Source organism: Mytilus galloprovincialis, chromosome 6 (assembly GCF_965363235.1).
Source record: "Mytilus galloprovincialis chromosome 6, xbMytGall1.hap1.1, whole genome shotgun sequence".
Classification (NCBI taxonomy): domain Eukaryota; kingdom Metazoa; phylum Mollusca; class Bivalvia; order Mytilida; family Mytilidae; genus Mytilus; species Mytilus galloprovincialis.
This window is the reverse complement of record NC_134843.1, coordinates 16,367,907-16,391,734: the sequence shown is the minus strand read 5'-3', so window position 1 is coordinate 16,391,734 and position 23,828 is coordinate 16,367,907. Positions and strand designations below refer to the sequence as shown.

At 32.6% G+C, this 23,828-nt stretch overlaps 1 protein-coding gene across 1 annotated transcript; it reads right to left on the bottom strand.

Annotated features, from left to right (window-relative positions):
* Window positions 1–550: 550 nt before the first annotated feature.
* LOC143078006 (23 kDa integral membrane protein-like) lies at window positions 551–17,624 on the bottom strand. Its single transcript, XM_076253038.1, has 8 exons — window positions 17,571–17,624; window positions 16,630–16,703; window positions 14,092–14,364; window positions 10,252–10,326; window positions 8,881–8,985; window positions 5,730–5,915; window positions 4,516–4,599; window positions 551–1,748 (listed from the first exon to the last, which is right to left on the bottom strand). The coding sequence occupies exons 2-8, from the start codon at window positions 16,684–16,686 to the stop codon at window positions 1,623–1,625; spliced, it is 906 nt and encodes a 301-aa protein (XP_076109153.1). The 5' UTR covers window positions 16,687–16,703; window positions 17,571–17,624; the 3' UTR covers window positions 551–1,622.
* Window positions 17,625–23,828: the final 6,204 nt, after the last annotated feature.

Sequence of the window (23,828 nt, the reverse complement as noted above, 5' to 3'; positions counted from 1 at the left end):
TTCTCCAAACGTACACAATGACATAGAACAACACTGAAAATATAAGACGCAGAATGCAAAAGTCCGAAATAAACATATAGAAGTAAGTAACTGAATTCAGGGACTGAAGTTTCGGTTCTCTCTTGACACCAATTGCGAGTATAATCTTCAGTAAACGATGATAGTCCGTCAGAATGGGGACGATAAATGGCTGAATCGTGTTAAGAGAGAGGCATATCTTTTATACGTTAAAGACACCCTTGTAGATTTCGAAAAAAGAGCAGGCTAATGCCGCTACAAGGCAGCACCCGCACCCGCAAAGTGGAAATGGATTAATATAAGTTGCAATAACGTGATCCCAATCCACAATAAATAAATATGTTTGAATTAGTAGTAAGTACAAACAATTCCTATGGCCAACTATATCGAAGTATACATTTATCCACCATTAACAATTATGTTCCTTGTGAGTTTTGAAGCAATACACAAATAGACAAAACCATTACAGTACATTTTGTTTACTGTTAACTCATTCAAATAAAAATAACACCGACGAAACCATAAAACATGAATAAGTGTTAGCTTATTTATTAATGATACTATAACATGATGTGAAAAAAATGTTTAATATATGTAATGCAAGAATTTATAATCATCTGGTACACATGAAATACAATTAATCTTTCACTTTCATATTCAAATGAGCCTCTACTAATGTCTCAAGTTCACATGCATTGATTTTCCTCAATAAAGTTATAAATTCATCGGAAAAGGGCAATTTTTCGATAGAAGAATGTAAATAAAAATAATTTCTTTAACCCATGGTGTTTCGGATATTCAATTGATTATTTCTTCATGATTTTGGAAGATGCCAAAAATTACGGTAGAAAAAAAAAAGAATATGCAAATCTTAATCATATAGAGTGTACATCCAAAAAAAATCATGAAAAAAAACCAATCACATAATATGTAGTTATATGCATGTGTGAAAAATGAAATTGATATATAAAAAAAGGATAACACAACATGCATTTAATGAATTGCCTGTTTATCATTTTGTATAAATCTATCGTAAGCAGGTCTTCTGTGCAAATTCCATGAACAGATTTCAGCTGTAGATATCACGTTTACGGTACCAATTTTACTGGATATACAATCATATTTCGATAATTGACGTATTTCAGTGATTCTCGAGGACAAAATATTTTTAAAGTCCAAACCTATGCTATAGAGTAACATTAAGTGATAAGGATCAAAATAGTAGTAAAACTCGGACGAAGGACTAAAATTATACACGATGAAGATACATAAATGTATCAAAACGAAATTTTAAATTTTGTAAAACAAAATGTTATATAAAGTTGCTGAGTTATCTCGTTTAACCTAAACCAATACATGGTTATTTATAACTTATTATTTTTAACTATTTTATCCCTTAAGGTAATCATTTCAAAACACTGTTTGTCGTGAAACCAGAAACAAGTCTGTTTGTTACATTAATGTAATTTTGACCGGAAAAACACACATGGTCAAGCTCATCGAAATCCTCCTTCAACCAAGTAATACAAATAAAATAATATAGCTTAAACAGTACTATACTCTGTTATAAAGCAAATAAGAAATTTCTTGATACAAACAAATCATTAAGCGTTTTCCACTACACAAACTAAACAATGCGAGCCTATTCTAATCCACCTACAAGCTCCCGCCAATTTGCTCTTATCCTTATTTCTGGCGATCAAAATGCACGAAAATATAATCAGCAGCAACTACAAAATATAAAACGATACTTTCATACATCATATATATATATATATATATATATATATATATATATATATATATATATATATATATATATATTATATATATATATATTCCTATCTATTTACCAGAAACTGATTTTTACGTTTGACATAGATCCAAGTTTAAACTATCCATCTGGGAAAATATAAGATCAAGATGTGAAAAACACCTTTTAGCGTCTGTAGTATCAGTATGTTCAAGATAACTATCATACAAGCAAAACAATGTTGTTAAATTAGTGACAGTTAGGACACTAATACTACGTTTTTAAATTTAAATAAATTCAAACTTTTTAAGCAGATTCTATATGAATTATGATTCCTGTGTGGACCAAAACCAATGCAGTCAGTACAGTGCCATCCCATTTATAACTAACTATCTGTTGACATATCAACAACTCCTGAATTATGTTGATAGTGTCTTTTCTGTTTTTGTAGTTTCAATCTGCTGGGTCTTGACATAAACATATTTTCCAACAACTTAAACCTGCCACTAATGATTATTTTGTAGAAAAAAACACAAATTTGAATTCAACGGGGAACTTTGATGAGTTTGTATTTAAAACCAATAGTTTAGCTTAGTTTGTGACTGACCCACTGACGTACGGGTTATAGACTACTTTTATTTGTCTGTTTGTCTTTATATTTTTAGTAATGGGGTTGTCAAGTTAAGTCTGCCAATTGATATTTTATCGTATGTTTTGCTTTGTTGTGATGTTATGCTATTGTTTCAGAAAAAGGGAGAAGGTTTGGATCCATTAAAACGTTTAATCCCGCTGCAAATGTTTGCACCTGTCCTAAGTCAGGAATCTGATGTACAGTAGTTGTCGTTTGTTTATGTAATATATACGTGTTTCTTGTTTCTCGTTTTGTTTATATAGATTAGACCGTTGGTTTTCCCGTTTGAATGGTTTTACACTAATAATTTTGGGGCCCTTTATAGCTTGTTGTTCGGTGTGAGCTAAGGCTCCGTGTTGAAGGCCGTACTTTAACCTATAATGGTTTACTTTTTAAATTGTTATTTGTATGGAGAGTTGTCTCATTGGCACTCACACCACATCTTCCTATATCTATTGTCAGTTTATTTTCGATCTATGAGTCTCTCTGGTATCTCTTATATATTATTGATTCAACATATAGCAGTTAGCACTGCAGACGGTAAACCAAACTAAGGCTCTACATATCCGGTGTCGTTTATCAGCATATATGTACATTATATATAATAATGCGTCTAAACATCAGCCCAACAATGTTAGATCTGTAAATTTGATTTCGGAAATTTGTTGTTCTTCCCTCGCCAGGTTTCGAACTCATGCTACTGAGATTTGGTGGCACCAAATCGCCTGCACTGTATCCGACGCGCGTTATATACAATAATATATAGATATAAGAAGGTGTGGTATGAGTGCCAACTCTCCATCCAAGTCACAGCTTGTAAAAGTAAACCATTAGGTTTAAGTTAAGTACGGTCTCCAACACAGAGCCTTGGCTGACACCGAGCAACAAGCTATAACGAACTCCAAAAATGACTAGTGTAAAACCAATCAAACGGAAAAACCAACGCTCTAACCTATATAAATAACGAGAAATGAGAAACACCTTTGAACAACATCAACAAACGACATCTACTAAACATCAGATTCCTGATTTAGGAAAGGGGCAAACAAATGCAGCTGGTTTAAACGTTTTAATAGATACAAATCTTCACCCTTACCTGAAACAATAGAGTAACATCACAAAATAGAAAGACACAATATAAATGGAAATATTTTGATCCAATTGCTATAAAGAGTAGGTTTTTGTTTTGTTTTGGAGACCTTAAACCGATTATTGTATACTGAATTGTACATTTTGTTTTATATATATTATAGTTTTCAAGATAAATGGCATTGGTGAACCATCTTATTACTCACCAGTTAAAGGCAATAAATCTTTCAAGTATTCGTAGCACAGTTTTGATTTAAAATAACAGTAGTTCGATCTCAACACATTATTATTTTTCCCCTGTGAGATGTTCTCTATCAATATAAGTTTTCAGTTATAACAGAGAAAAACATTATTTTACCCCTATGTTATATATATCGGTCCCTGTTGGTTGTCAATCGGAATCATCTTGCGAATCCTAGATAAATTTACCTTAACGATGAATGGTGTCAAGTTTGGCTCTTTAATATTTGTCCAGTTATTTCAGAGATGTTTTTTTGTAAAAAAAAAATAACGGACGATGGATGATGGCTAAGACGATGGACGGATGGTGATAGGTGATGATGATGACGACGACGGACGATCATGAGGTACGATGAGGATTGAAAACAAACACCGAATAGCTCACATGTGGTCAACATATCGCGACGAATCTGTTAATATTTTTACTCATTTTTGCCTATATATATATTTTCACGATCACAGCCATAGTCATACAATAATTTAAATTTCTTTAAAACAAATTAATAACTTAATATAATAGCCCACTAGTCACTATAAAACAACAGTAATATTCCGGTCTTATATTCAACAGTATCATTTTCTTCATATGAAAATGTCTGTATCAAGTCAAGAATATGACAGTTGTTGTCCATTCGTTTGATGTGTTTTATCATTTGATTTTGCCATTTGATTAGAGACTTTTTGTTTTGAATTTTCCTCGGAGTTGAGTAATTTTGTGATTTTACTTTTTATGAATCATACACGCGAAAAAAACTTTGAATTACAGATTTTTTTTTACTGATACCTGGAAAACAAATGCCACAGAAAATACTATTCCGGTATACAATGAGTTTCCCATTATAACGTCCCATACTGCACCAAAACATCCCTGAAATGATCAAAGTTTAAACTTGTTACGATTGCATGTATTTATCATAGCATCGGAACAAGGTGTGATAGATGACGCAATCAGTATCAGTATACTAATATTTCAATAAACTGTAGAGTGCTATATTATTCATATCCATTTATGTATCATAGATTAATTTGGTCTTTTAAGAACCAGCAGTTAGAGACTTTAGTTTTTGGATTACTATATCACGTGCTATATGCAACAACCAGGAAAATGATTCAACTCATAAAAGACTTAGTGGTGATATTGTCAATACATGTTATATTAAATCTTTGGGTTGGTTTTTATCTTTTGATTTCTTTATATTATAAATGTTGAATGCCTTTTACTCGTACTGATTGCGACGTCAAGTACAATGACAGGGGCGGACGGTTATACTGACTGACCGGAAATCAAAATACCACGTTTTTTATGAAGGTGGGACACGAACAATATAACCACAACTTATCAGAATTTGACTGCTCTATATTTAATAATATGTTACATATTCCGTCTCTAAAATAATGGTTAAAAAAATCATTTGTCTTATATAAAATTGAGAATGGAAATGGAGAATATGTTGAAGAAACATAGACCCAACCAAAGGACAGGTAAAAGCAGAAGGCCTCTAATGTGTCTTCAACGAAACGAGAAAATTCCGCATCCAGAGGTGGTCCTCAGTTGGCCCCAAAATTAAAAAAAAATGTGTACTAGTTCAATGAAAGTGGATATCATACTAAATACAAAACATAAAAAATAATTAAATTTAAAAAAAAACATACTACACTAAATAAAAAAAGAGGCAAAAGGCTCCAAATTTGGGACAGGTGCAAAAATACGGAGGGGTTAAACATGGTTGTTTCAGATCTGAACCGCCCCCTATTACTCTTATAATTATAGAATATAGAAATACACAGCAATGCGCAAATTAACAAAGGTCCAACAACAATTTCTGACATGACAGCTCGATACCTCAATTAAACTGATTGACTGAATGGTTTAATAGAAGAGAAAAAACAACCCGTATCATGCCAACACCTGGATTTTCAATAAATGTGTTTATTTCCGATGCAAAGATTGTATGAGTGAATCAATACCAATACCTGAATGTGCAAAATTTATATTACCTGTGTATGTATATCAAAGGTTTCTTTGCGTGCACAACTTGTATCAGCTTTAGAAGGGCTTAGTGGTTCTTTAACACAGCATATGATGGGTGCATCTAATTTAGTGCTCACTAATCCAGGTTTTCTCCAATCATCGCTGTGTGTCATACTGAAATCCCAATACCCATAAACACCACAACAATTCATCTGAAAATTTACCAATGAGCCAACACAATAATCACTAATCTCAACTTTCATAGAGATAATATATTATTGCTAATGACAGTTTCAATATCATAATTAGTTTCTCCTAGCAAGAAAACAAAAAACGACAATTGGCGGTTTAAAATTAGAGTTTTATTTAATAAAAAAAAGCTACGACAAAAATCACTCGATATGTTGATAATTGTTATACAAAATGTCTTATTTCAAAAAATTCTAAATTTTATAGAATTCTTGCAATACTCACGTTATTTAATTAGTCGCTATGATTGGTAGATTTGTGGATGAATTGTATTTTGTGCAATGATTAAGGAAAATCCTTGTTTTCGTGTACACCTTGTTTCTATGTTTTAAAACAATCAACTTTGATAATAGTTTGTGGCTTTACACTTTAATTTATGGCTCATCACTTCATATGCAATCCATGATAATTCGTAGATTATCATTTCCAGAGCCATTGTTTCCTTTTCAATGACGAGTTTTTAAACTTGAAATAATAAAAAAAACTGCAGAAGAAACAACTTGTCGTCCTGCATTTGAGTAACCAAAGCTCTCCACTGGTATGTTGAAAATTCTCAAGATTTCAAAAAAAATTGTTAATTTATTTCACAAAGAAGCGAGGGAATACACCACATGGAGAAATCCTAATGTTCACCAGAAACTATTGACATTAAAAATATAATGTATATGGTTTAGAAAGTTTACTTAAAGTTCCACAGTATCAATCCAATTTTTAAATCAAAGATAATGGTAAGGCGTTACGCATCGTATGTAAATATAGATTTTTCAATGTTGACACGTGTGTGTAGTGGCATCAAGGAACCAGTCTTTTGTATAGTTACATTTCCAGTTCCTAGTGCATGTCAAAACATGGAATAAAATAAAGTAGTCTATTTTTGTCTGATTTGTTTTCTGGGCTCAATTTTTTTTCTGTTTGATTAAAAGTTTTTTTTCTGTCCGATTAAAAGTTTATGCTGTAATGAAACATATATATAGCTTTTTAAAAATCTTGGATCTTTTTTGGGATGTCAATCTTGGTAGTGGGTGGATATCATGTTTACTGGAAGTGGTATGGCCTAGTAAATACAGCAAACAGAAAGTAGGAAAAAAAGTTGTGACTTCGGGTTAGGGTTACATAGCTGTTTATTCTTCGTTGATTTCTATGTAGCATTTTTCAAAGATCAGCTGTTTTGCATGTAAGCCTATGAAACAGTCAATTTCAAGAGTGCAACCTTAAGTAGGTTAGGATGGACAATCCTCACAAGTAACATAATTCCTGTCATGTTATTTATTACTCCACATTGGTAGAATTAGGCACAGTTATCTGGGGTTGGTAACACCAAGTCAGCATTATGATAACTTTTTATTAGGTCAGCTTAAAATACTAACTGGAAACTATACCAACAATAATGATAAAAGGAAAGCATCTGTCAAAAGCTTCAAAAGCTATAAATTGAGCTGTTATGACAATTTGCAATAAATTGTTAAAGAAAAATTATCCCCTTTACTTACCATACGTGTACTTCTTATTTAATCTACTTGTTTTATTTCATACTCCGTATAAAAGAAGTAAATCATAATGAATACCTTATCTACATTTAGTGACGAAAAATGACACAACAATTTGTTTTTTTTTACAGGAAAGAATCGAAAAACAAATTGAATATAAGTATGTACAGAATGACTGTACGTATACTCCCTCCATTATTTGGAGTACCCCTCGAAAGCTGCGAATGTGCGCGTGTACACTGCTTATCTTGAATAAGGGAAATTTGTCACTAACGTGTTTACAACAATATTTACAAGGGCAAGAATCCCCACTACAACACAAATGGAGTGCTAGAACATAGAGCAGTCAATTATTATAGAGGAGGAAGATAAAGTACTGGAAGAAAATCACGGGGCTTCTCGGCGGGAACAGACAAACCGGAGAGATATCAGAAGATTGATCTCCAGTTCATTGTAGGGGGAAACTTTGACTTGCAGAGGCCTCCAAAATACGCATTCTAGTTTAGTTCAAACATATTTATTTATAGTGGATTTGGAAACAAGTAATTGCAACTCATATTAATCCCTTTCTACTTTGCGGGTGCGAGTGTTACCTTAGAGTGGCATTAGCCTGTTTTTTTTTCGAAATCTACAAGTGTGTCTTTTCGTGCAAGAGATATGACTCTCTCTTAACACGGGTCAACCATTTATCGTCCCCTTCCGACAGACTAACATCGTTTTCTCAAGACCATACTCGCAAATGGTGTCACCCTTGTGTTAATAGTCCGATGCACTTACAACTACACCACGGCTCTTTTTTTCTAGTTTAGACTCCGTCTGAGTACCGGAAACTAATTAGAGATTACCTAGCTACTTAATGGATCTAGATTCAGGGGCGGATGCATTCAATTTTAAAAGGGGGTTCAAACCTACGATTAATAGGAGGGTTCCAATCATATATCCCCATTCAAAAGCATTGATCGTCAAAAAAAGGGAGTTCAAACCCCTGCACCACCTAGGATCCATATCGTTATTACATGGTATGTATTGCGATGTGAACGATGTAAACAATATTTAAAAGAGTTCTTAACGGTGTTGACACGATATCGTGTTAGCATAGTTAATATCACGATGTCGACAGCATTGATTTTACACTGTGTACTAGACATTGGTGAATTTTAGATTTTCATTTTGATGAATTAAACGTCCAGATAGAATTTATTTTTGAGTAAGTCAATACTTTCTATATACAAGTATGTTTTAGATCAAATACAGTTGCCTTTATATTTTAATATTAGTTCTGTGTATTCATACCCACGTAATTACATTTTTTTAAATTACATTAAGAAATCGTCACCCTATAGACCATTGACCTTTAGATTTTAAATACAAATAACTTCAACTAAATATATGATTAAAAGTAAATGTCGCTGTAGCGTAATGAGATTAAGAATGCATTTACCTCTTTCATGAAAAACATCCACCCAAGTGTTGTAGTATCAAAGTTTCCAAGCCCATTGTAGTTTTTCAATGATTCATATAAAACGTCCAATATAGCATCTTGAATCTGTTATATATAATAGACACATCTTAGGACGAAAATGCATGTCTATTTGTATGTGAACCTTGGGTCTAAACTAAGAACTAGTACAATATTAACCATCACAAATAATCTGCAGTGATCTATGTTGGAATTGTTTGTATCAGACTTTTATGTTTTCCTTAGGATCGACCTTGTGTTACTGATCTCCAGATCAAATACGACGTCTATTATACACATGAATCTCTGCAAAGTGACTCAGAACTACTCACTTCTGGTAAAGGTTATGCGACTGTTATATGAATTAGAAGTGTAGCTAGCTATAAAACCAGGTTCAAGCCACCATTTTTGAATTAGGAAATGGCTGTACTAGTTCAGGAATATGCTAGTTGCTTCCCATAAGTTAGATGTGTTGGAGCTTTTGATTTAGTCATATTATAAAGGACTTTCCGTTTTGTACTTTCCTTGAAGTTCTTTTTTTTTCTTTTTTTTTTTTTTACTTGGTTCCATCTACATAAATCTACATATATCATATAACACAATTCAGTTTTGTTTGTGCGTTTGTTTGTGTTTTGAAAAGCCGAACATAAACTTTTAAATATGAGTCAACGAGTTGCAACAACGCTATTGTCACATGAACAAAACTATATATCGAAAATATGAATACGTCTAAAACACACAGTGTAGATTGGCTAGTTATAAAATCAGGTGTAATTCAGGAACTGATTTATGTCAAAATGAAAGAGAAAATGTCAAGTTTGATGAAATCATGAGCAATATGAATAATCGAATGTCAATTCCGGTTATTCGTAGTTGCACGATGAATAAGTGTTTTATACATGTTCGAAAATGACAATATGCAAGTTTATATAATCTTCAGATTTCAGCTGGAGAAAACATTAAAAGTCATCTTTTGGGTTTCGTGATGAAACTATTTGGATATTACTAGAAAGTAAGCTTGACATATAATGTACGGTTATGAAGTGACCTCTGAATGTTGTATATAACTTGTAATATCATAAGCAACACGACGGGAGCAGAATCTGCTTACTCTTCCGGAGCACCTGAGATCACCCATAATTTTTGGTGGGGTCTGTGTTGTTTATTATTTAGTTTTCTATGTTGTGTCATGTGTACTATTGTTTAGCGTTTGTACTTTTCATTTTTAGCCATGGCGTTGTCAGTTTATTTTCGATATAAGAGTTTGACTGTCCCTCTGGTATCTTTTGTCCCTCTTTCATGTTTGCTGTTCCAGTCTGAATACAAAAAAAATTACAGTCAAATGTTACTAACCGTGTTTGGAGCAGCATACAGTAAAATTACCACAACAATTTCTGCAATGAACATAACTGTTATGATCATGGCGTACTGTTAAAAATAAAACATGTAAATAATAAGAAATAAATTTCTACTGTTTCTAAATACGCAAAATGATTAATTGAGAACGGTAAAATATCCGTTTTAGGTAGACTAGTCTAATTTAAAAACAATAGAATGATTCTATACTTTTATATAAAATGTAGTTTATGTTATTTTATAAATATGATAAAAGTTTGGGTCAGGGAACTTTTGGTCTAACTACAGATGTGCAGCATTGTGTGTACAGCATACCCAGGGATCGAATTTCAGCTTTTTTGTGAACTGGCAAACCGGACCAGTGGACTGAAAACTCTACTGGTCCGGCTCCAAATCTACTGATCCTGCAAAAATTACATTCATTTGACAAACACTGATATAAATGATAGATTTAAATTCCGATCTACTATATAATTCAACCATTCGTGATCTTTTTCCCATGATTTTTTGGTATTTGCGTTTCCTTTTGTCAATTCATATACTTTATTTCGATCTTCCTTTTGATTTTCACTTATATTAATTTTTTTGTCGGGCGGTTTAACTCCGTCCAAAAATTGCTGCATACCGTATGGGTTTTTCCATTTTATTGAAGGCCGTATGGTTGCCTATAATTGCTTACATTCTTTGAAGGATAGTTGTCAAATTGGCAATCATACCACATCTTCTTATTTTTATATTCGCTTTACAGTTGATATTTAATTACATCATACATTTGTTAGTAGGATACAAAAAAAATACTGGTACTCTAATCCGGCCTTGTAAAACATTAACAGAATATAATTAAAAAAAAACTTGTTAGAAAAGCTTTGTTCCTATGCAGACTTATCTGTATCTGCAGTATGCTTTATTTTAAGTTCATTGTGATATGAAGTCAATAACGTGACTAAACTTTGAAGTATACATTTAACCCCATTTGTGAAACGACGATATTAGGTTTTTCAAAATATTTCAGAGTAGAAACAGAATTTACAAAAACATCACTTGAAATAATTATGATTAACATTGATTGATAACTTGTACAATAAATAAAGTTATATACCGCAACAACAACAAAAAACAAATAGGAACTATGAATAAAAAAGTTATAAATGTTATTTGTAAATAGAAAAAGCAAAAAATTAGAGGAGCTTAAACCAGTGTTCTTACTTCCATCTCAGAAGTTATTGTATCACTGTAAAGCTCCGCCTCCTTGCCAGGTCGTCTAGTAAACAATGAAATTAATGACCATAAAATGTTCTTATAGAGTTTAACAAAATACATACATAACGATATATTAAAAATTAGATAAAATCGGGAAGTTGGGTAGGCTTAATCGAACACTAGCCATACTTATAAACCTAAACATGAATCCACACTGGTTACAGAAACAAATGAATGCACGAGGAAAGGCTGAGCTGCTGCATAGAATTAAATGGTCTATAAACAAAGAGGCAATATTGTTTTAAAAGCATGCAGAATAGCTTACATCTTAGATTTTGCATTTATCCCCTTATATCTCAGTAGCATGGGTTCGAATCCCGGCGAGGGAAGAACAAAAAATTTGCGAAAGCAAATTTACAGATCTAACATTGTTGGGTTGATGCTTAGACGAGTTGTATACATATTTTTTGGTCTTTTTAGAAAATATTGTTTGCGCAATCATAGGTTTGAACGTAGTTTTCAATTTAGACTCGTTTATATATATATACATGTATATATATATATACAACTCGTCTAAACATCAACCCAACATTGTTAGATCTTCAAATCTTCAAATGACACCAAATCGCCTTCACTGTATCCGTGCGCTAGACCACACGACCACCTTGGCTTCACAATAATAAAGCTTTCGATGGTCGGGTGTTACCTTTCCTCGTCAGTTTTAATCTAGCGTCGTTATACAGTACATGATATATAAGGCATGGAGATGTTGTTGTTAAACATCAGCTCAATTATCTATCGTAAAGGATCCTACAAATTAATGCAAGATACAGTCAGAAAATAATTATATTTATAAGTACGTATGAGTCAGTGACAACTCTACAACATATTTATCCATCGGATCACCAGCAATGATGGTGATACATGGCTGTGTTCATTATGTATATACAACTCGTCTAAACATCAACCCAACAATATTAGATCTTTAAATTTGCTTTCGCAAATTGTTTGTTCTTCCCTCGCCGGGATTCGAACCCATGCTACTGAGATATCGTGACACCAAATCGCCTGCACTGTATCCGGTGCGCTAGACATATATATATATATACATCTTCATGGTTTATATATCATGTACTGTAGTACGACGCTAGATTAAAACTGACTTGGAAAGGTAACACCCGGCCCCCGAAAGCTTCATTTTATGAAGCCCAGGTGGTCGTGTGGTCTAGCGGGACCGCTACAGTGCAGGCGATTTGGTGTCACGATATTTCAGTAGCATGCGTTCGAATCCCGGCGTGGGAAAAACAAAAAAATTGCTAAAGCAAATTTACAGATCTAACATTGTTGGGTTGATGTTTAGACGAGTTGCATATATACATATATAAAATGACTGAATAAATAGTCAACGATAAATCTTGCGGGGCGATGGATCATATAATTATGATTCAGTATACTACAAAATATAATATATAACAAGTCTAAAAGGGTACAACATCACCAAACACACACATATATATATATATTTCTAACGACAAAACATTTTCATAATTATTAATTTATGTTCTAAAGAAAAATATTTTTATCAGTATTCATCGAAGCAAGGACGAAAACTATTGCCTCGTTCACACGTACATTTAATTCGAATTGAATTCGAATCGACTTCGCTAATCGCGTTCACACACTCTTCTTTTTTAATTCGAATTGATTCGAATTGGCTAATTCGAATTAACTAATTCGCAATAGAAATACGTTTTTGTTAATACGAATTAAAAGTTAACGCCGTAAGGACAGTAAAGCAGTTTGACGTGCAATTGTAATTCGAATTAAAATTGACGTTAGGACGTAAAACATTTCGTATGCGAATTAAACTAGATCTAAAAAAAGCCGTGGTGTAGTGGTTAGTGCATTGGACTACTAACACAAAGGTTCCTGGTTCGATTCCCGTTCAGGATGAAAACTTCAGACATTGAATTTTCGGCACTCCCTTGACACCATTTGCGAGTATGGTCTTGAGGAAACGATGATAGTCCGTCGGAAGGGGACGATAAATGGCTGACCGGTGTTAAGAGAGAGCCATATCACTTGCACGTTAAAGACACACTTATAGATATCGAAAAAGAGTAGGCTAATGCCACAACAAGGCAGCATTCGCACCAGCAAAGTGGAAAGGGATTAATGTAAGTTGCAAAAACTTGTTTCCAAATCCAATAAAAATAAATATGTTTAAACTAAACTAAACTAAACTATTTCAAATTAGTTAATGCGAATCAAATTCGATGGCACTTGTTAATATCCGCGTATTTATAATGTTTATAGATCGGTTAGAACCCCTAAGCGAAAGTAACGTGTGCAAATCTAGGCGATAGTAATACATCGGAATGCCCTCACGGTCATCTTGATGTAAAAACGACCAAAAGACAGCTCATGAAGCAAAAATAGTAGCTTTGAAAAAAAGAACAAAAAAATGACATGTGCAAGATATAAGAGAAAGCTTTAATACTTTCATAAGTAGGATGGTTATCTCCTTTACAAGATACGGGTATCTGATTCACACTGTGTCATTTCTATGTTATATCTGACAGAACCAAGCAGATAATAGACAGAGAACCAGTCTATTTTCGTAAATAGAATACTCACAATAGTCATTGATGTTTTATTATTGCACAAGGCTCCACAACAACCACAAAATGACAAGATAAACAAAACGCAACCAGAAATAATGAATATTAAGGCCATCCCATCTAAATGCTCAGCAACGGACAAATCGTTGATTCCGTTGTTTGAAGTTCCAATATTCGCAGTCGTAGAATTTAAATATTCTTTAACTTGATCTTCAAGTCCATTTATAAAACCAATATCCGATGCTAGTTTGGCAACTACACCTGCAGCTACCAAGGAAAGGCTACAGAACTGAAAAATAAAAAGTTTTTACACAAATGACGGGATTTATTGAGGAAATATGATCATACAAAAAGAAAATTAGTTATATAGCTTTTTGGGAACTTAGAGGTCGGCTCTGTATATTGTTGATGTCTGTACGTTGACCTCTAAATGTGATCTTGCTTCAGTGTGGTTTGGTTGCTGTTTCTGTATGTTGAATACAAGTTCTTTCCAAAAATTGACTAATATATTGGTAGGTTCAGGAGTGTCAAACTAAAATCTTACTTGTATGATGCCATTATGTTTTTACATGCCAATGTGTAAGGCTAAAAGATCCGGTAAAATTACTCTACCGAAACCGAACTCAAATTTGATTTGTTTCTTTCATGATATATGACTATTTACAAAAAAATCTTCTTCCTATAACGTAACAATTTCTTAATTGCACATTTGCAGTACCAATTTACTTTTTTTTTAACTTTTAACTTAGTATCTCTTTGGTTAGTATATCTTGTAACTAAGGGAAAAACTATTTGGTGACTCTTAACCTATTTTTTTTATGTTCTATTAAAATACATGAAAAATTAAATCTTTAAAATATTTTATCGACTGATCAAGGTTCTTTTAGAAAATGACATAACTGATATATAAGATTGCAAAACCGGAACGAACGTCACGTCTAAAGAATTGATTCTTTTTTCCAAGTAGGTTTAACTTATATTATCAAGCAGATCGCCTTTATTTAAGGCCACAACTTGTGAAATGTCATGCGCCTTTTGGAGTTGTTAACTAATCAAAACATTCTCGTGCACATTTGGAAAATATTACACAGTTTCTTTAATGATTGCTCTTTTCCACATTTCTTGGTCGGTGTGACAAAAATATTTTTATCCTGTAATTAGCTAACTATTGTACAAATAACAGGTATATATACAAATAAAATTTTGCTTTATTTGTACTTCTACAAATAAAGTCTCCTTTTACCCCACTTCCGCGTTCAGCAAGCGGTAATATGAATATTTCGGTTTCCTAACCAGTTCATTTTGGTGTCTTCTTCTCGGTCCGCGTTTCAACGATGTCGATTACTTTGAGAAATAAGAGACAATGATTTTGATTTTAAAAACTAAAGCTTCAAGTGTTCGAAGTAAGTTCAGGATAAAAACAATATATGTACATTGTCGGAAAATATAAAATGTTTTTGTACTCGCTACGAAACAAGAGAAAAGCTCGGCGGAGCCTCGCTTTTTGTCCTGTTTCTAAAGCTCATACAAATATTTTTTTTATTTTCCCGACAACATACATATATTGTATATTTCCTCACTAGTGAAAAATCTTGGCAAATGATTGGTGGAAGTTTAATTGTGACTTACAATTTTCATGGATTGTTCTTGATATTCCTATTGTGACGTCATGAAAAAAGGCGACCATACCTGATGACGTCACACAAAAAGTACACAATTTTCTTCAAAAGGAAGGATACAAATCATTAGAAAAACAGATTCCATCGCTGTAACTCGTGTATTACGATATTTCTCCACTCTCAACAGTTAAATTTTGATTATTTAAAAAGCTCGACAAGCCTCGCACTTTAAATATTAATACGTAACTGTCTCGAGTGAAGAAATATCTTCTTACTTGTTACAGTTGTGGAATCTATATTTCTCTATAGACCAAAACACGGATTACAAATATGTTCATACAATTGCGCCTATTCAGAAACTAATGAAAACTCATTCTGAGTAATATTAGCAAAAACGTACACCAATACGTTGTGATTGGTTCAAAATGTTCTAAACAATGGAAATTCAACCAATGACGTAACGTTATTTTCATTTTGGTGTACGAACAATGAAATTACCCATAGTCTTTAGATTCTGAAAAGGCGATAATAACTTTCTAAACTAGAACGAAACATAAAATTATTGTAAATATTATATATATTATGATCAAAACCAAACAGAACAAAAAATTGAAGCATTACAGAAAATAAAAAGGAACACTTTTAATATTACGGACCGACGGCCAACCGAACAGATTCACCGGCTTTCGAACAGGTGGTTTATGATTCATGAATATGTTTTTTAAATGCGAAGACGATACAAAAATCTGTTTTCTAGTCTCTGCTATTTACGACAGTAAAACTACCGATAATTAAGAGTCCGCAATACAATGAAGTTATCAGATATTCAAATTTACGGATTCTAATGAAACATACATGCAATACAAATATTTAAAAGAGAAAATATTTAAAATTAATAATTGCAATGAAGAAGTGTAAACAAAAATCAAACTTACCATGAAAATTGAATTGATAAAAGTCACACAAGTACGTCCCAGGCATTCTAACCTCATCCTGATGTGAATAATTGCTGAAGAAAACAAAATCAAAATTTCCAAAAGGAAAGAATTATACGGGATTTGTTTTAATTTATTATTTCTAAAAGTTTGGAATAATTATGCCTTAAATATTTGACAATTTATAATTATATTTATGAATTAAGCAACCATGATAATATTCATTAAAAGATAAAAGTTCTACAAATGTTAACTGTAACAACCATAATTAGCCGATTGTCACCATATCAGTGTTTTTCATTCATCGTAGATAGATTTCTTTTGAGATTTTTATTTTTAAAATGTTTTATTCATAATCGTTTTTATTCTTTAGCAACACTGTAGGTCTTCCTAACTTTGCATTCGATGTCATTTCTAGTTTCTCTGAATGTATACATCTCTCAACAAGCCCATAGGCCAGCACTGTTGTGTAGATATGACATATTGAAATGCTTTTTTTTCTGCCGATGCACTGAATATGGTTTTCTGAATAATTCGAATAGCTCAGATTTTTCTGTTCACATAGAGATTGTCGTAGCCGTTTTTGGAACATCTTTCGGAATTTCCGGCTTTTGATCTTCATCTGCGTATTTGATTTGGCCTTCGGACTATTTTATTAGCGCCACTAGTGAGTCGTATTGAGACAAAACACGCGTCTAGATTATCAAATTACAAGGCTGATACTTTTATGTGTTTTCACAGTACACATCTGTTTAGTTGTTTTTATTTACTTGTATTTCATATTGAAAACTCAACTAACTTTGCATCCTTTGCTTAAAATTATGAATAGTATTTGTGTTGTTATATTATTTCGCATCTTAGCACTTTAACATTGTTTCATATTCATAATAAATATTTACAGGTTTTAAAACTTTCCTTCAAACAATTTACGGAAATTTTACCTTTTTTCTTCTTCACTTCTTGTCATTAATGAAGTTTTCCTAATGACTTCAATCTTTTAAATTTTGCAATTAAAGCACAAACTTAGCCTGAACGCTTCGATAGTTTCATTTTCAGAAAACCAAACACTGTAATTCAAAAAGTTGATACAAGGGAATGGTCATTTAATAGGGTCATTATTGCTAAATATAGATCACGGAATATCTGTGCATTGGAAAAACCTAGCCGTGTGGGTTCAAATCAATAAATTCCAAAGTAAATGTCATAAAATATCCATCAAATAATATTATAAACTGCGCAACAAACTCACTGTAAAATAAAGAAACATGCCAAAAATTATGGAAGAGCAGGGTACCTCCTGGTATATGTTAGACGCCATGTTATAGGTTTAATGGGCCAAATAATTTGTTTTGAATGCATTATCTAAATGAACAAAATTAACCGTAAGTGAGAAAAATAAGTAGCACACAATATATTCGTTGCCTTAGGAATATAGCAATAATTCACTACAACTAAATACAGCGAAACGATTACTGGTTTCAAAGATACAGTGCGGTCGACAACATGGAGCAAATATCTATTAGTTCTTTTTATTTACTAGTATTTATGATGCAGCTCATATCAATTAAGCTTTCCGAAATAAGAAGAGTCTTTCTGCATAGTTCATACTGTGTGATCTTTCCATGGAGTCAGTGGTAAGCTCCCAAAAGTTAAAAGAACTCATCATTGTACACGTTTTGTCTAGGGGCTAGCTGAAGCACAACTCTAAGTGCGGGATTTTTTCGCTAAATTGAAGACCTGTTGGTGGTCTTCGGCTGTTGTCCGCTCTTTAGTCGGGTTCTTGTCTCTTTTAGACATTCCCCATTTCCAGCGTTCTTAATTTACGTATTTCTGTATTAACAAGTGATTTTATTTTTATGTTCTGAAAAAGCGTAATTTCAGATATTTGAAGGAGGTAATAGAATAGAAAATAGAAACACACAAAACAAAAACACTACCTTTAATAATTCAGTTGGTCACATCAACTTAATTCAGTCTCCGGTAGATATTTGTCTGTTTGGCAATATTACCGAATCTTAATACCTTAAATAAAACTAATAGATATACCACATAGATTACTCTAGCACATAATAAAATAGTACGTATATCTAACCCTTAAAACAGAGACATTAAATTGACAATCTAATAAAAATATAGATCTCTGATACTACATATGAGTATAACGAAATCAGAGATCTATATTTTAATAAGATTGATTAATTTGAATAATGAGAAAAAACAGAAAGGCATAAGTAAAGCATGTATAGCTGTAAATAAAATTCTTGAATGTAAAATGTAACAGAAATTATCACTGAGACACCCAGGATGATATTATATGAATAAATGTATATTTTGGAATCAAAATGGCTTTTATTATATTAGATCTTTTTTTCTCACTTTTGAAAAATTGGCTGCTTTTGTATCTTGTATTCACGTTGTGTATTTTAATGTTGTGTATATGTTATTTTATATTTGATAAAAAGCTCTCTAGAGCTGCTGTGTGTTTGTATTTTTATATGTGAACCGAATCAAAATAAAACTTTCGTATTCGTATATTTATTTGCAATTTAAGTACTTCGAATTTAGTACCTAAACATTTCTGATATTAAAATATAGAAAGAAAAAAAAAACGACAAAAAATCAAAGAAGTGAATCAAAGCCATGTAAGTTAAAGAAAATAGGCGAAAGTATTGCAAACAGCGAACAAAGACAAAAACACCATATACTAGGAGTAAAATTAAGCGCTCCCGAAGGATTAGTATTTCCTGCTTTACTCGTTACACTCGTCGTATCGCTCATACAAGTTAATGTTCGGTGATAAGCCTCTTTCGTTGAGGTCAAATTCGAAGAAACAGACCGGGATAGTAGTAAAGACATTTGAACAATGGTAACAAGTCAGTATCAAAGCACCGAAGTTCTAAGCTACTGTGGAAAGGGATTAATATAAGTTGCAATAACATGTTTCACAATCCACTATAAACAATATAAAAAAGAAGATGTGTTATGATTGCCAATGAGACAACTATCCACAAAAGACCAAAATGACACAGACATTAACAACTATAGGTCACCGTACGGCCTTCAACAATGAGCAAAGCCCATACCGCATAGTCAGCTATAATAGGCCCCGATAAGACAATGTAAAACAATTCAAACGAGAAAACTAACGGTCTTATCTTATTTATGTAAAAATATGAAAGAAAAATATGTTTAATCTAAACTAAACTAAGCTACTGGACTGCGGATACCAAGGAAACCTTATATTCCACCTAAAAAGATATTGATCATGGGGTAGTAATACCTAGAAAAAAATTAAACAATTGCTTCTGTGGTTAGTAATTGAAATTCCAACAAAAAATTGAACGACAATTCAGCACCATTGTCTTTTACATGTCAAGGAAATTTATGTGAAGATGAGGCGTCTTTACAATAATGAATAGAATGTAGATCACACTTTGATTTTATAATATGAAAACATAATATAAGATAACAGGAATGATTATTGCTAACCAAATACCACAGAGCGACAAGCATTCTCACTAATAGTTTGAGTAAAACATACAATGTCTTTCAATACCGCTCAAAATGAAACGGTTGACCGGAATTACAAAACACATTGGACCGTACAACAGACCATACATGATTTTCTTGATTGCTCTTCCATCACAGTTACTTTATTTCCTATACCTAATTAGATATAGAAAGATGTGATATGAGCGCCAATAAGACAACTACCCATCCAAGAAACAATTTATAAAAGTAAACCATTATAGGTCAAGGTACGGTCTTCAACACGGAGCATTGTCTCACACCGTACATCAAGCTATAAAGGACCCTCAAAAATACTAGTGTAAAACCATTCAAATGAGAAAACCAACAGTCTAATCTATATAAAAACACTAGAAACGATATACACTTATGACCCACATCAACAAACGACAACTACTCAAAATCAGATTCCTGACTTAGGACAGGTGAAAACCATTGCAACGGGTTTAAACCGTTTAATGGTTCCAAACCTTCCCCCTTATCTGGAACATTAGTATAACATCACAACATAGAAAGACTCACCATAAAATATCAATTGGAATGGCTTAACTCAATCAAAAGACGTAATAACACAAATGAACATACACTGAACGAATACATTTGATCTATGAAACAATGTAAATACAAAGCTACCGCTGTAAAATGCTAAACGATTTAAAAAAAACATCAACTTTGAAAAAAATTACGCCATTTGCAATATCAAAATTATACACAGGTAAATGAAAATAAATTTGTTGTTAAGTACACTTCTTCTTATGTCTGTATAATCTTCCGTTTAGGAGTACTAAGAAATTTCTTGTATATGTTTTTCAACCAATTTCCATCTACCAATATAATGATAAAAAAATGGAAAACAACACGTTAAATAATTTATTGCGTCCGAAGCGCTTTTCTGGATTTACCTTCATTTGATTAACAAATTGATAAGGCTATACAAATATTGAATCAAAATACACCCATATCTTATCCGTTAATTTGTTCATTTTATCACACGCTAAGAGGTGGTGTATGTTGAAATGTTTCCGACCCAACCGTCCGTCAGTCCGTTAGTCCTATTCTTATCATTAGAACTCCATTGAAACAATACAAAAAAAAATATCATGAAGCTTTGTAAAAAATAAGGATATACAATGTAAATGTGCAAGTCGACAGGGAATTATGATTTTAATATTCTAGGAGTTTAGCACGCCTTTTCAAACTTAGAATTCAGGCCGAAATAGTTAATGCAACAGTTTGTCATCGCAACAACTCTGAAAGTAAACACTATAATTTCATGAAATTGTATAGCTATAGATGATAAGGAAATACGACGTATATGTGCAAATCGACAGAAATTGTGATTTTATCTTATTTCTCTACAAACTACATGTATGTCCCTTTGAACTTATAATTATCATCAAATAAACTATTGCAACCATTTGTCATCGCAACTCTTTTAAAACCAAACAACTGAATTTCTCGAAACTTTGTAGTTAAGAAGAAATTTTTAGGAGTTGACCTTTTTAGAAGGTACAAGTGTTTGAACCTATTAATCTGTTGAGATTTTGTTTGACAAGTGACAATGTGGATCTTTACAACATGGTGTTGGACATTATTACATCTTATTAATTTGATAAAACCTCACCAACAAACTTTTCATTTCTCAGTGAACCATTGATTACCGTTTTATATATTCAGAGACATGTGTATATATGTCTCTGATATATTGTATAGGATTCAAACAAGAAGCCAACTGCAAGCATTCATGTATTTATTATGTGTATTTTAACTGATAATTTAAGATTGCTTATTTTTTTTTTTTTTTTTTGTTTTTTTTTTTTTTTTGTTATATACGTGATGACCGGCGTCTTGCATTTGCGCCGATCTGCATTTCATTTGCGCCGATTTTTTCTTTCATTTGCGCCGATTTTTTTTTTTTCATTTGCGTCCGATATTTTTACAGGTAAATTACAGGTGAATATATATAAGAAGATGGGGTATGAGTGCTAATGAGACAACTCACTATCCACTAAGTCATGTTATTTTTCATTTATCATTATAGACCTCTTCCGTTAGTCAACTGTTGTCCCCTGCTCACCATGGGGAGGCAGAAGAAGGCCTACTAGATACATCTCCAGACTTTTCCCTTGACCGTACACGTAGTTCTCTAGCCTCTGTCTTTTGATAATCTGCAACATGGTTATGCTCGTTCTGTGGTTTGACAATACGACATGTTAAATAGTTATACAGATTTAAACCTCTTTTTCAGAAATACTAGTGTAAAACCCAGATTAAAATATGTAACCTAATTACATGTCTGGACGTAGTCGTCAGAAAACGGTTAACCAGAAAAGGAATTTTGGAATATTTTTTATTAATAAGTCTACGCGTTCTTGTGTTCCCTGCATTATGTATAGTTTTAAAAATACCATATAAAAACGTGCCAAGTCACTCCTTTAACATATCATGGTCAATGTATAAAACTAATAATCACTAATATTTGTATGAGCCAACTATATTAAAGTTCCAAAAGTCATTCATTATAAGTCAAGAACGATTTTATTGAAAAGACTATTATTTGTTTGGAATTTAAACATAATCTTTGACCTTCAATGTTTTATAGATTTTAAAGTTCTAGTCTACTTACAAAGTGATTGCATGTCAAGTGTATCTTTATAAATGTGAACTAAAAATGGGTACATTAATCGGTGCAATATTGTAAAAGAAAAGCATGCTCCATTTATTCTTCCCATCCATCATCGTTGAGATAGGTGAACACCAGTAATTCGTAATATTTGGCATTAAGAAAAGCCAGGGTACTTTTCTTAACTAGTTATTAAGCTTGTGAATTGATACTTGGACAAAATTCAAACTGGCGAACATTTAGTTTAACATTATAGATTTAGTAGCGGAAATTCATAATTTACAAATTAAGAAATGAAATAATTGTGCTTGATATATTTCTGTCTATCAATGTATCTTGTTATGACCATAGGCGGATCCAGGGGGCCGCCCCCCCCCCCTTTTGTGGGAAAAATTTGGTTGATTATATAGGGAATCATTGAAGCATGACTGGAGCGGCCCCCCCCCCCTTAGGTCAGTCAGCGCCCCCCCCCCCCTTTAGGAAAAGTTCTGGATCCGCCACTGATGACTCAAACTTGATTGATCTTTAATTGAAAGGTGGTATAGAATGAAATTCAAAACAGTGTGGCTGTGGCCATTGATTGACACATTAAAATCATCCATTGACTGGGACAATTTAGGTGAACGTGTGTATGTACCGACCAATGCTCACTATGTACTTTTTAAAGACACTTAAACTATGGGGTCACCAAAGGTTCTCAACACCTAAATAAAGTAATTCGAAAAATTAATCAGAAATAACACGATATTTTGATTTATATCAATTATATAAATCAAAACACAAAGGTTATTCCTGATTAATTTTTCGAATTATTTTATAATTAAAGGCGTTAAGAAACCTTTGGTGACCCCACAGTTTAAATGTCTATCGTAGGTACGTCGTGAACAGTGGTCGTTACAGACAAACGTTCACGTAAATTGTCCCAGTCAATGGATGATTTTAATGTGTCACTCAATGGCCACAGCTACACTGTTTTGAATTTCATTCTATATGTATCGTACTTCATAATACTCATATTAGATTGAAAACAAATCTATTTTTGCGACGT

Excerpts from the sequence above, each read along its gene's own strand:
- LOC143078006 (XM_076253038.1), bottom strand. The coding sequence starts at position 16,686 with ATGAGGTTAGAATGCCTGGGACGTACTTGTGTGACTTTTATCAATTCA. Across the intron at positions 14,365-16,629 it reads TTATCAATTCAATTTTCATG|TTCTGTAGCCTTTCCTTGGT; the intron begins GTAAGTTTGATT and ends TTTATTTTTCAG. Across the intron at positions 10,327-14,091 it reads ATAAAACATCAATGACTATT|TACGCCATGATCATAACAGT; the intron begins GTGAGTATTCTA and ends TATTTTTAACAG.